Genomic DNA, 13830 nt, shown 5'->3' with positions numbered 1-13830 from the left:
TGCCCACTGTAAGATCCTGAGACCGTATATCAAATGCTCGCCAAGAGTCACTGAGCGGAATGACTGAGGCTGTTCTCCCCACCCCACACCCACTGACTGTCCGAGACTTGGCCCCTCGGCCACCTGCCCTGTGAGTCTCCTCCACACCTGCCAGTGTGCCCAGCACCTGGGACATGCTGGTATCAGCCACACCAGCAGCACCCCCTCCTGCCTTCTGGGGAGCCCTCTACCCTGTGCTCTCTGGCCTCCTGAGGCCCACGGTGGACCCTTATTCAGCTTTCTGGATCATGCTGGATTGAGGGGGTCTCAATATCCCAACCACCATAGCAAGGCAATGTTTATCAGCAAACCATCCACACGTTGAAAGCCCCCCGACCCCGGCCCAGGGCTCCCCAAGCCCCGGAGTCTGTCCCTCTCAGCGGATCTGTGGTTCTGGAGACAATACAGTGCAAACAATGCAGTCAACTGCTAGAGAAACTGCAAATCTCAGAAGAGGAAGATTAACAGGATAGGTGCACCAAAAGAAATGATTTAAGTATCAAAGAACTAGACAGGCCTTTGGGAACCTGGAGAGGCCCTCGAATGCTTTTTTTCAGAACAGGCCATTTCTGAAGGAGCCTGAGCCCTGTAAGGGCAAAGGGAGTCTGTGGTGTCCTGCTCACCCGCTTGTGATTTCCTCAAAGACTCGCCAACAAAATCAGCTTCTGTGTTTGCCTCTTTCTTCTAAGAATTAGTGCTAACTCCCAAAAAGAACCCCAGTTGTGTTAAATGTAAGATTAAAACACGAGCCACAAAGACAACCACAGTTTCTCGAGGCGCTGTCCCAGCGGCGGGCGGCCTGGGTGTGCAGCAGAGGAATCTCCGTGTGAGGCCGAGAAGCTAGAAGGGTCCCCCAAACCCCTCTGCTGGTCCTCAGCTCGCCTGAGGCCTCATGTTGGTGAAGCCATGCTCCCAGGTTATAAAGGAGAAAGATGGAAATGTGGGGAATGAGTACCCAGCGCTGCTGGGTGAGCTGAGGGCTCAGGCTCACAGCCCGGGATCCGAAGAGGCAAGAGCAACCCTCGTGTCCTAAGCCGGCCTGCTACCGGGCCTGGCAGGATCGGCACCCGAAATCACAAGGGATCTTTGGGCCTGCTCCTCTGAGGTGGGAGAGAGTGGTTAAGAACCACCTGGAGCTTTTAGGGGATCTCCCTCCATCCCTTCCCTGTGCTTCTGTCAAATGGCAAAACTGCAGAGTGGTTTGTGGATAAGAAAAATGGGGAAACCTCTCAAAAACCAGCTACCCTTCCACATTTATTTTTAATGAACCTATAAATTATTCAATGTCTAGGATGCTAATGGATCGTAGGGGTTTGGAAACCAATCAAAGGAACCCGTTCCACTTGCGAGCCCTTGAAGTTGGCTTCACGGCCCCAGGCTGTATGGGGCGCTCTGAGCGGTCTGTTGCTACCCGAGTCCCCCTGCTCACCAGCCACGGCCCTCCTCCCCCGGGTAACCCCTTCCTGGCTCCAATGGAAGCGGGGCCTCTCTCCGGGAGCCCGTGTCTCGGGGTCCAAAGGTGCAGCCGGGCAGGGGTCTGTGTTTGCACGCCGGCCTGGGGCCCAGCTGGCTCACCGTCCTGCAGCGTGGTCACCGCATCCGTCTCCGTGCTGAAGTCACTGTCCCCGATGTCATTGGTGGCTTTCAGACGCAGCTTGTAGGAAGTGAAGGGCCTCAGCCTGAAACAGAAGAGCCGTGAGGGCCTGAGCCCTTCCCCTCTGTCCTGACCTACGCTCTGGCCACAGGGAGTGGGCAGCCCGGAGGAAGAGGCCCTGGCTCAGGGACCGGGAATCCATCCTGCCGGGGAGGGGCCCTCAGGAGGCCGGCACTGTCCTCCCAGCCTGCCCCCAGGGACGGAGCGAAGTGCCGAACGTCCTGACCCGGGGTGGCGGTTTTACTCGGGGCTCCTCCTGTCCTTAGAGCCTCTCCTGCAGAGCAAATCCCCGCTCTCTGAGGGACGCGGGAATTTCTCAGGAGGAGCTAATTTACCACAGCCCTCACACGACTGGGAGCGATTCAGAGCGTGGTGCGAGGGCCCGCAAGCGCGCCTTCGTGGAGGTTGGCGCTGGCCCGGCCCACCTGCCCCTCGTCCCCGCCGTGTGCCCGGCCAGGCAGTGCCCGGGTCACCGCACAGCAGCTCTGGGGGGTGTGTGATTCCCATTGCGGGCATGAGAAACTCGAGGCCCGGCCCCACTGAGCCCCTTGCCCCTGGCTTGGCCAGGACTGGAAGAGGATCTGGTCTCGAGGCAGCCTCTCTGCTGTACCGAAGACCGAGGTAATGCCAACCGTCCATGGGGGAAGGCTCCTAGGGGATTTAAGGGGCCCTAATGCCCCGGGTGCATGGCCTGCTGCCACCGCTCAGGCCTCCCTGCCTCCCTCCATCGACGCGGTCTGTGTGGACGGTCTCCTGTGCTGAGCTCTGTACCACACAGACTCCGCACAGGCTTCTGAGCGGACGAGCTCCGGTCTTCCTCGGGTCCCTGGCTATCCTTGCCATTACTTCCGAAGGAGCAGATGAGGAGACCCCCCGCCTCCCACCCCTGTCCCGCTGACAGCAGCTCTGTTTCGGGCAAGGCTCGGCCCGTGTCCATCGCCCAGACCAGGAGAACAGGAGCGGCTCGGGACTCGACCTGTTTCCTCAGCTACCGGCGGGCAAACCCCCCTCCAAGGCGGTCCTCTGTCCCCCCTCCCGGGCCAACCTGTAAACTCGTGGGTTTCAAACTGAGCCCTGTGGAACCCTGGAGGCTCTGAGGGGTCCTCCAGGAGACCAGGGGGTCCCCATGTCCCCAAACCCCCATCTGGTTTGCAAGTGGGGTCTGGGTAATCCTTGGTCTAGAGGAAGGATTCTGCGTTTTCAAAGACTGATAACCATCTCTGGACACAGGATCGGAAGAATCTTCCCCTGACTCTGTTTTCATATGCCCCCCCGGCCTACGATGGGATTACAGTGGTTCTCTGTCGGCCGGCACCTCAGTGGATGCTCTTCCCTCAGGCCCTCTGCCACCCCAGCTTGCCCTGCCACGGCTGGTCCGTGACCACGGGCCTGTCTCCTGGCCTCCCTACGCCCCCGTTCCACAGCTGGAGAAGCCGTGCTGGGCGACCTTGCTTTGGCCCTCGCTGTCCTGGGGTGCTTCCGAAGTTCCACCCTTAACAATGATCTTTGCTCCCGGTTTCTGGGGAGCTATCCTTTATTAAAACAAATAACTTCCCATCTGTTCCTAGCTTCCTAGGAGCTCTTTTATCTAATTCTGGTGACAACCACATGGTTTTCTCCTTTGGTTCCTGCCTCAACCACCTGAGGCCCACATTTGCATTAGCTTCTCCTTCGCAGATTAGAAGGCGGCCCAGGGCGGTTGCCAGGAGCATGCACTCCGGAGCGTGCCTACACGTTAACCCCTGCGTAACCTCGGGCAGGTGGATGAGCCTCAGGCTCTCGCATCGGAGCTACTGATGCCCTCCCCGCGGGGGGCCCGGCGGTGCCTCTGGCCCTGCTGGAAACAGCCCCTGTGCTCGGGGACCGTCCGCGCTGGGCTTTCAGACGCCACTGGTGCTCCCGGGAGCGTGTGAGGGAGGCGGTCACTGTGCACGGAGTATCGTTCAGGCCCCAGGCGGCTGGAGCTGAGAGCCGATGAGCTGCCCTCCTTCTGGGACTGGAACCTGCTCCAAAGGCCTTCCCCCCAGGGGGCATTAGGTCTGGGAGCCACGACGGAGACGCCGGGACATCTGTGCCACCTGCTTGGGGCCACCCATGGGTGTGCTGCGAGGATGCTGACAACACGCAGCCGTGCCTCCTGGGGGGGCTGTGTAGGGCGGCCGCCACTGTCCCCCGCCTGGTGCCACCAGGCCCCGCATGGCCCCGGACCGTGCAACAAGCCGGAAGGTGAGTGCTGGGGAGCCGCCCAAGACCGCCCCCACGGCACGTGGCCGGAAGCCGACCTGAGCCTGGACAGTTGTGGCCTCAAAGTCTGCCTTCCCATGATGCCCCAGTGCTGACTGCACCCACGTGTGCGTCACGTGTCACCTCGAACCCACGGGGGGGGGGTCCCGTTCTCTCTAAACCTTGCTGTTGCCGCACGTTAGAAGCAGTGGAAGAGCCACACGCCACCCCCCCATCCCCCGCAGCCTGGACTGTGCCTGGGGGGTGGGGGGTGTCTGAGGATCAGGCTGCTGCAGGAGCCCGGCATCCCCCCACCCCCCCAATGCCCGGCTGCTCCTTTCCTGGGCTCAGGTTCAGCAGTGTGCAGGGGCCGAGCCCGGCGGCCTTGCAGAGGAGGAGGGTCAGCACACCTGGGGGAGGTGCTGGGGCTGCAGGCGACCCACTCCCCTCTGTAGGATGGGGACGATGACCTCCCCCGCTGGGCAATCCTGCGGGTTCAACGAGAAATGTGTGCGAGATTTCCCAGCACGGTGCCCAGAACAGGGGGCAATGTATGTGGTGTTCTGTCTGAGGTGAGAGGAACATGGGCCAGCCTGGGAAACGGGGTCTAGGCCTCTTCCATCCTCCCAGCGCGAGGTGCTGGCCAGGGTCCTGGCAGCCTCGGAGCCGGTGGGGCATGCTCCTTTGTGGCCCCCCCACAGCCTGATGTGGGCTTCACAGAAAGTGACCACAGTCAGGGCCAGAGAAGGAGGACAGGGAAGGTGCCAGGCCAGCTCCCGGGACAGGCCTGCCCACCGGACAGACCCAGGGGCCTTCTGAAGGGTGGGGTGAGCCTGCGCAGCCCGGGCCCCCCAGGTGGGGATGCAGGGCCTGAGGTCACTGCTGAGAACCCTCACCTAGACAGTTACGTAGCCCTGGTCCCCCATGGTAGAGGGGAGTGCCCTGGTCCCTCACCATAGAGGGGGGTGCCCTGGTCCCTCACCGTAGAGGGGGTGCCCTGGTTCCTCACTGTAGGGGGGGTGCTCTGGTCTCTCACCATAAGGGGGTGGTTCTCTGGTCCCTCACCATAGAGGGGGGTGCCCTGGTCCCTCACCATAGAGGGGAGTGGGAACATGTAAAGGGGCCCAAATGAGGCCGTAGGTGCCAAGAGCTGAGCTGTGGTGGTCGGCACCACTCCGCTCTGCCTTTGCCTGGTGGTTCACTCAGTAACTGGATAAATGCTGGGTTCTCACGGCACAGTGGGGACGCCCCCCCATTTCCCTGATCAGCCATCACCGGTGGGTGATAGCAGGTGGGGGAGCCATCTGCCTTGCTGACTCGGAGAGAGAGCACAAAGAGAAGGTGCGACTCTCAGCCGTGACACCCCTGCCCCCACCTCCCCCTCCTCCGCCTCTCAGGGGATAGGGTGCTGTAGGGTGCGGGAACCCGCACTTGCAGGCTCGCTGGCCCCGTCATCTGTGCCTCGTCCATCCCTGGGCCCTGGGGTGTGCACACCACCTGCACAGGGCAGGCCCGGAAGGACAGACCCGGGGCAGAGGCCGGAGCGGGCTCCGGCAGAGGGGAGTCCCGGTCCCTGGTACAGGGAGTGTGCACTCGGAGAAGAGATGTGAGCTGTCCTGCTGCGTTCCCCGGGGAGGGCCCGCCTGGCTCTGGGTACCTTTCGACAGCACAGGCTGTGGCCTCGTGGCTGACGGACGAGGAGTAGGTCTGCCACTCTCCCCCGGGCAGCTCTCGCACCTGCACGGTGAAGTAGCGGATGGGGGAGGCCCCGTCACTGCCTGGAACCCACCGGAGCTGGAGGCTGCGGGCGGTCACTTGGGCCTGTGGCACCAGGAGCTCTCTGGGGGGCGCCGGTCGCTCTGCAACCAAGAGAGAACAGACCAGGGCCGCGTGAGAGGCTGTTTTCCAGGAAGGCAGAGAACAGGGAGCTGATTCCCGGTCCCTCGGGCACCTGAGGCTGCCTGGCGGCCGGCTCCCGACCTGCCACGGCCCGGATCTGACTGGAGACCCTGGCTTTCTCTCGGTGCGGAGACAGACAGACAGGAGGGTGAGCCCACACATGCTCCCCGATGACCACACGTCCCTTGGGCATCTCTGAGTGACACCTCCAGGCCCCTGTGGGCTCTCCCTCCGGTCTCGGGCTCAGTGCATCTGTCATGCTGACTCCTTTCCCTGGAAGCCAACCCGAGGCTGAAATACGGACGGTGTCCCGCTCAGCAACTGCGGGGGCTGTCACCGCTGCTCTGTGCCCACAGCGCTGGCGCCTGGGAGTGCAGGGCGCAGGGGGCCAGGACCTGGCTCCTGAGCGTGGATCGTTCCCGTCATGTGTCTCCTCGCCCCATCGATTGCAGCAGAGAAACTCCACAGAGGAAAGAATAATTGTTCAATTGTTTATCATGAAGATTATTGATCCTGTTGAGAATGTGTGGTGGGTAATAGAGCAGTGACCTGCGGTGACAGTGGGAGCAGCCCTTCCCCCTGACGTGGTCGGCGCTCCTCTGGGAGCACACGCTTGGCTGCCGGGTTCCTCCTCCCCAGAGCAATAGCCCTGCGTCCCCTCACCAGCTGCAAGGACCACCCTTCTGGACAAACTGGCAATGCGCAAACTCTGCTGGGGGTTCTGCGGGCCCTGGCGGAAATCCCCTAAGCTCTATGGGCCCCGGCAGCTGGTGCGGGTGGTCGGGGGGCGGGCCAGGGTGTGGGCGTGCGTCCCCCCAGCCCCACCAGCAGCAACCCTGCTGTGGACCCGGGTGCCTCCTGAAGGGCACTCGTGTTAATGCTTCCACTTGGATTTGAGTCACGTCAAACCGTTAGCAAACCTGTGTCTTTCCCTGTGCCTTAGAAAGTGCTGGATTTCCCTGTGGGGCTGCATCAACTCTGAGGGAGAAGGCAAGAGCCTTTGGGAGAGGCACTCAGGGCCCCGAGCGTGTCCTGGACAAGGGGGAGCCTGCGGACCTGGGCAGGAGGGGGTTCTCCTGGCGCCTGTCCTCTGTCTAGGGGCCCCCCGTGCTGGGGGCCAGAGGTCGGACAGTGCTGTGTGCCCATAGCCAGGGGCCCGAGTGTGCACGGCTGTCTCTCCATCTGCTTCATGCTTTGGCATCTCCAGTGACTCCAAGGCTTCCATCCTCCAGTTAACAGCAGAGGTAACCGTTGGAGGAGGAGGAGGGGTTGTGCATTTGTCATCATCCTTGGGGGACTGAGGCTCAGTGGCTGGGGTCGGGGGACTCATAGCGGGCTGAAGGGTTCGGCCTTCCTCTGGAAGGTGTGAAGCCCCCAGAAGATCCGAAGCCATGGACAGGTGACGCCAGTGTCCCCCCCCCCGCCCCCGCTGGCCATCAGAAGGGTCAGCCGTGTGCCTGGGCCGAGCGGCCCTCTCCTGAGCAGCCACCGAGTGGCCGCTGGACCTTGTGGGGCATCAGCTTCCCCACCTGCTCGGCCTGCCTGTGTGGGAATTAGAGAGAGCAGTGGGCTGCAGTGCCTGGACTGTGGCCAGAGCGTGGCCAGAATGTGGCGAGGGCTCAGCGCATGTCAGCTTCCTTTTGCGGGTTTCGGATCGGGCCTGCGCGTGGTTTTTCAAGCACTCTGCCTCCCTTACACTGTCTGCTCTCGATCTACATCACACAGGCTGCAAGGACACCGGCTCACCCTCTGAGCACAGCCATGGCACCAGCTCTGCCCCCGGAGGTCTGCGGACCGTGCTGGCCCTCGGTGCTTCCCAGGAGGCCACCGCCTGGGTGCCAGGGCACAGAGGGGGGGAGGGCCTTGCCTGAAGTCCCACGGCTCCAGAGCCTGGTGCCTGGGGACTCCTAGATGGGAGTTGGACAGGTCATCTCTCCGAGCAGACCTGCCTTCCTGTCCTCTTCCCCGAGACCTCTGGGCCTGGCCCTGACCTCCGCACCTGGAGTGGGGGTGGCCCTGGGGAGGGAGCCGGCTGAGGCAGATGTCAGAGCGAGGCTGGAGGGCACGTCAGGGGCTCACTGAGATGGGGACCCACAGCAGATTTCTGTGGGAAGAGGCGGCCTGGGGGCCTGTGGAGGGTGTCCACATCACTGCTCCACAGCTGCGTCCCCGGCAGATGACTGCATCTGTCTGGGCCCCCACTTCCTCTGTAGAACGGGGCTCACAGCACTTTGTTCGCCAGCCTCTGGTGAGGATAAACCAAGACAACATATACTAGGCACCTCGCCAGTGCCCAGGTCTCCCTAGGACTGCCTGGCAGGAAACTGTTTATTGGGCGCCTGCTCAGCTGGGCACGTGGTTGTGAACATCAGACACCACGTGCCCGGCTTCAGGGAGCCGCCCTCCAACGTGGTGACTCAGAGCCACCCTGGACCAGTTACACAATGGCTCTGGGAGCAGAGAGGGACATGCCTGCCTGTCCGGTAAACGCTGGGCTGTGTAGACGTGAGACGGTGCAGGGCCTGACCCGGAAAGCCGCGCGGCCAGCAAGTTTGCGGCTCCCGTTCAGGCCCAGCTCTCCTCCCCGGAGCACCACAACGGTGGACTCGGCCCTGGGTCTTACCTCTCTTCTCAGTAGTGATGACGGTGGCCTCCAGCGGCACCCCCCAGCCCTGCCTCGTCTTGGCCGACAGCCTGAAGATATACGCGGACTCCGGGGCCAGCTCGGTGGCCGTGAACTGCCTCACCGTGGCACCCACCTCCACCGTGGTGAACGTGTTGGGGCTGCTGCTGGCCAGGCGGTAGGCGATCTGGTACCCTGCGGGCAGGGCAGGAGGGCCACACGTCAGTCACGTCACCCCGCTCGGGCCCCGCATTCCCGCCACCCCACCCCCCGCTTTGTTTCCCCGATGTCCTTCCTCTGGGGCCGGCATCTGAGAGGGGGCACAGCCGCGGTGATGGATGGAGCCTCTGAGCGCCAGGACCCATGGCCCTCGCTCCCCCTCATCCTGCCCCCCCCCAAGATGTGGAGACAGTTTCATCCTCCCCGTGGCTGCTGGAGCCGAGAGGACGTGGCTGGGAGGGCTCCCTGCTTTTTCTGTCCCTCTCGCCCCTCCTGCCACCCGCCCTTCCCCTCACAGGGCCAAGGGCAGGGCGTCCTTCTAGAATGTTCCTCCAAGTGCGCCCTTCTCCCATGGTCACACGTCCCTCCTCTCGGTCATCCTCCCCATCGGCCCGCAGATCCCAGCTTTGGGAATGGGAGCAGATGCCGACGGGGCTCCGTCTCCTGCTGGCCGCCCTCCCCTGTGCCCGCACCCCAGGCAACACCAGCATGGCCCCTGAGCTGGGGGCTCCCCTGCACATGATCCCCCTCCTGCCGAGGAGGCGGCGCAGTGCGCGTCACCATCAGCTCTGGGGGGCTTCCGCGCTCTGAACGGTTCCCAAGCTCCTTGATTATCAAGGGATTACGGTTGATCAGACGTTATTAATGACCGAGCCTCCCAAGCAGGGTGCGCCGAGGCCCCCTCCGCCTGCTTCTGAAGAGGCAGTGACAACTGTCAGCCCCAGCCCGGGTCCCGGCACAGTGGCCTCTTCGTGGGCACGGACAGCTGTGCTCCTGCACTGATTAAAGCCAGAGCTCGTGGGGTGCAGTGGGGCCCCCAAACATGGCTGACAGCCAACCTGCTCCAGGTAAACAAGGAGCTCCCAGGGTGGGGGAGGGGGGCAGGCAGCAGAGCCGAACTCTGTCCTCCACCAGCTCAGCCTCCGCTGGCCTCCTGGGGGTGGGACGGCCGCCCAGCAACGAGGCCTCAGGAACTCCACGCCTCCCGCCCGCCTCACTGGGCCAGATGCCCCCACTCCTTTGTCGTCCTTCTCACACCTTCTTCGGCTCCGTTGGTGACCGAGCTTACGGGCATCTTCCCAGCTCCTGCACTTCGTCATCTGTCCAACCACACGAGGAGCCTCTCCGGCCGGCTGTACGTGAGGCCGGGGGGGACGGTTCCATGTGCTCAGCATCAAGCCCCTGACCACGGCTGGTCACCGCCATCACCACACAGACCGGGGGTCCGGCATGCTCTGTCCGGTCCACCAACGATGGCCACTCACGGGCCTGGTGTCTGCTGGACTCTGAGTGGTTCCTTCTCCTCACCACGACGACCAGCTGTCCCCAGGCTACCAGGGGTGACCCAGCTGGCCTCCAGCCTCTGGCCGGGGTCTCCTGCTAGACACCTGTCCTTCCCCGTTCAGGGACTGATGACCGGCAGCCCAGAGAAACCAGGCCGAGCTTCTCTGTACCTTCCTCCCACCTTTCTTTCCCTCGCCCTGTTGTAGGTGGGGCGCCTGGAGTTTGGGTGCCACGGAAACTGGTCCCAAGCCTTCAGAGACTCCCGGGCACCTCGCCGCCTGAGGGTGAGGACACCGTGGTCACTGTAGCCAATGCAAGGGGCTCTCCTCCTGACCTCCTGGCTCCCGGAGCCCTCACAACGGCCATGACAGGAAGCCTACGCATCCTCATGTGGCCATGAAGCTGTACAGCTCAGAGAGGGTAAGTGGTCTGCCTGAGGTCACACAGAAAGTAACAGCAGAGCCGGGCCGGGAGCCCTGAATCTGTCTCACTTTCTACTGAGTCATACTGTTCCTGCGAAGAGAGAACATCCGCCCCAATCTTCCAGCAAAGGGAGGGACCCCTTGCCACATCCTGGCTACTGGAGACGGGGCATCGAGTGCCCGCAGCACGAGTGTATTTCCAAGGGACAACAGCATGCGGGGCGCGACCAGCACGTGCTTTGGAAGCGCACCTGCCCGGGCTGCGATCCAGGCTCTGGGAACTCTCTGCTGTGTGACTGTGACCCAGCGACGTGCCCCCTCTGGGTCTCTGTTAGGCTGTGCAGCAGGAGTGGCTCGTGGGGAGGGCGCTGGCCGCGCGGGAGGGGCGGGGAGGTGCGCAGGGCCCCCGGCGCCGCCGAGCGCCCACGCACACTCCCTCTGACTTGTGACGTGATTACAGAAGAAGGACCATAGGCAGTTCTCCACCCTCTGAGGCTGCAGGACGCAGCGTCCCCACCAGTCCCTCCACCTGCCGCTCTGGACGTCCTTTGTCACGCAGCCTCCAAGGAGTTTCATCCCCGGCGCCTCTGGCCCTCAGCCAGGCACCTGCTGAGTCTGGCAGCTCTGGGGAAGGGTGGTGAGCGCCAGGCCGTGGCAGCCCAGGGCCGGGACCCAGACAGACATGGGTCAGGCTCCCGCTCGGTCCCTTCGGAGCTGCGGGCAGGACCTAGACGTGGGAGGGACACCCCGGGCCCGCCAGGCTGGTGCCGTTTGCTGTGCGCTGCGTGCTCTGCACTGAGCCGGGCACAGAGCTGACATCGAGCGCGGCCCCTCCGCGCAGGTCACCCGACAGCGCTGTGTCCTGGGGCCGGGACCGTGCGTCTAGGGCCTTCGTCTCTGGTCGGCCGCCTTCTGGCCGAAACAGGGTCTCTTGTCCTGAAATTCACATTCGTCTTGGAAAACTCCTACCCTTAAGCTGCCTTTTATTTTTTTTTTAAACGAAGGTTTTAAAATGTTCTATTGCAATGTTTCGTCATTACTCTGTGAATTGAATTATACTCACGTGGCTCACAAATAACACGGGAATGTAAGGAACGAGTTTAAAGAAGTCTCCTCCCACCCAGGCCCGGCTTCTTGGGTGTCTTTCTGGGGAGCATCGGAGAGCAGGGAGCCGCTGACCCATCCGTGAAGACACGCTCGTCCTTGCCTGTGTGTGCACGCAGTGTGCAACATCCTGCCCCGCACTGGGTTCTCCTCGGGAGCCCCTCTGGGTCGGCATTCGCTCTGTCACGTGTCTGGTCCTTCCCAAGGCTCACCGTCTGTTTGTGGCTCTTCTCATGCTCCTGCCTGTGAGTCACGACGTCCTCGCCCCCGACGGCCATGATTTCCACAAGGTACTCAATCCCTAATTGTTCCTATAGCACCCACGGCCCCGTCCCCGGGAATGGGGGTGAAGTCAGCGTACTTCCACCTCCGGCTCATCGGTCACACACGGTTGATCGCTCACAGTATTGCTGTTGTTTCTCTTCCGGTTTGTGTCTCTGACACCCCCCGCAGCCATGAAGTTCTGTCAGTCGATGCTCTCAAAGCACCTCTACCCCCGGGGATGCCCCCCTCGGCTGTGTTGAGTCATGTTATTATTTTTATGTTGTCAGGATTTGCAGCGGGATTGTGGGGGACTAGCAATGCCCGTTTGGCAAATTTACAGCGGTGCACGGTCTAGATCAAAGCTTGGGTGGAAGCCATCTGCTGTCCCAAGGCGGTGTTGCCCGCATGGGGATGCGCTCCATATACAGAGGCCAAAGCGAGCCTCACGTAGGACCGGGGTCAGCCAGGGGCCTTGGTGGCAACCCCTTCTTCCCCCCGACCGTGCCCAGAACAAAAAGCAACAGACCAATGCCATTAACATATGCATATCCCTAAACTAGAGAAAGAAGATAAGGAAGGATATTTTGCAAAGACAAACTGACAGAGCACAGAGACCACAGTGACAGGCACAGACGTTACCTACAAGAACAGGAGCAAACAACATTTTTAAAACCTCAAGAATGAGGTGTGACCTGGTGTCAGTGAGTTCAGCCATCTGAATATCACTCCTGGTGATGAAGAGATACCAACCCTCCTCAAAGAAAGAGTCTGACTTTGCACCAGAAGACGGCTGATGTACGTAGGCCCGGGGCTTGGGCCCTGGCTACGTGCACATGGGATTTCTGGGTAGGAGGAGCTGAACAGGTTTTGTCTTCACAGTGTGAGAACACACGCCTATAGCTGAGAGAGCAAGGAGATGCAGGAACCACCTGCCAGCACACGCTGTCCCAGCATCCGGAGCGGGCAGACACCTGGCCACGCATGCGCATGGCTTAGGAGACGTCCCAGCCCCCCTGGAGCCCAAACCTGCAGCCTGCAGGCCCTTCCTCCGTACTCAACACCTCGGCTGCCGGGAGGCCCTAAGCCAGGCTTCAACCCCAACCCCAAGGCAACTCTCAGCTTCTCGTTTCCAGCCACTGAAGCAGAGTAGCTTAGGCCACACCCAAACATGCCATTTTCGCATATTGATTATTTTGGATTAAAATTACTTAAGCAGTGGCCAGTGCCAGAGGGACACCCAGACCCTCCTCTGTCCCCTTGGAAGCAGGAAATCAGTCCCCCCGCTGCACCGGGAGGGAGAGAGGCAGCCTTGTCACCAACCACGGGCAGTAACCCTGTTACTTCACTAGTTTACCGCCCCAAGCCCAAACCCCTCGTCTTGCCAATTCGTCATCAATCTACTGTTTCTTTGACTCAGAAGCATTAAATACAGCCTGCGTTGGTCACTTTTGAGCCTCTGATCTTTGGGGCTCCTGTACATACAAAATTAAATTTGTTTTTCTCCTGTTCATCTGTCTTATGTGAACTTAATTCTTGGACCAGCCATAGAACCCAGGAGGGAAGACGGAGACGCGCTCACCCCTACACTATGAATCAAGAAAATGACTCGCCCCCACTTATTAGAGCCTCTGCATTTCAGGCACAGGATGCGTGTCCATTTTACCCCCGAGGGCCGGGGGGCGGGCACAGTGAGCAGGGGACAGAGCTGCGCCTTCAGTGTGGGAGCCCCATTCTGCCCGGGAGGACCTGCTGCTTCCCCAGCTCCTTCCTGCTCTAAAACGGTAGAATTCTGATGATTTGAAGAAAAGAGACACAAGTGGAAAATAAACTGGTCGCTCTATGGGACATTTGCAGGGTGACCGTTAGGGACTGGGAGAGACCACAAGGCATTTGGGAACGGGGGGGTGGGGTGGGGGGGCGCTAGGGGGTCGACACCAGCACACAGAGAGGCAGAAACGCCAAGGCCAGGGTTCCTCTGGAGAGCATGAGTTGTTTTGGAAAGTGGACAGAAAAACCGGGGTTGTCTGGAAGAGGCGTGGGGCACCAGGAATAAGGTCCGGGCAGTGGGTCCCAGGCCCCTGCAGCAGAGGCTGGAGTCA

At 61.5% G+C, this 13830-nt stretch overlaps 1 protein-coding gene across 1 annotated transcript in view; it reads right to left on the bottom strand.

Annotated features, from left to right (window-relative positions):
* Positions 1-13830, bottom strand: part of SDK1 (sidekick cell adhesion molecule 1) — an 821758-nt gene that overhangs the window by 77319 nt on the left and 730609 nt on the right. Inside the window, exons 24-26 of the mRNA XM_081822645.1 lie at positions 8439-8633; positions 5574-5775; positions 1615-1718 (exon numbers count right to left, since the gene is read on the bottom strand). Of these exons, the coding sequence (XP_081678771.1) occupies positions 1615-1718; positions 5574-5775; positions 8439-8633 (501 nt within the window). The remainder of the gene's footprint in view (positions 1-1614; positions 1719-5573; positions 5776-8438; positions 8634-13830) is intronic.

This window comes from Leptonychotes weddellii, chromosome 5 (genome assembly GCF_054177405.1).
Source record: "Leptonychotes weddellii isolate Sample4059 chromosome 5, ASM5417740v2, whole genome shotgun sequence".
Lineage (NCBI taxonomy): Eukaryota > Metazoa > Chordata > Mammalia > Carnivora > Phocidae > Leptonychotes > Leptonychotes weddellii.
This window is presented reverse-complemented; position numbering and strand designations above follow the sequence as displayed.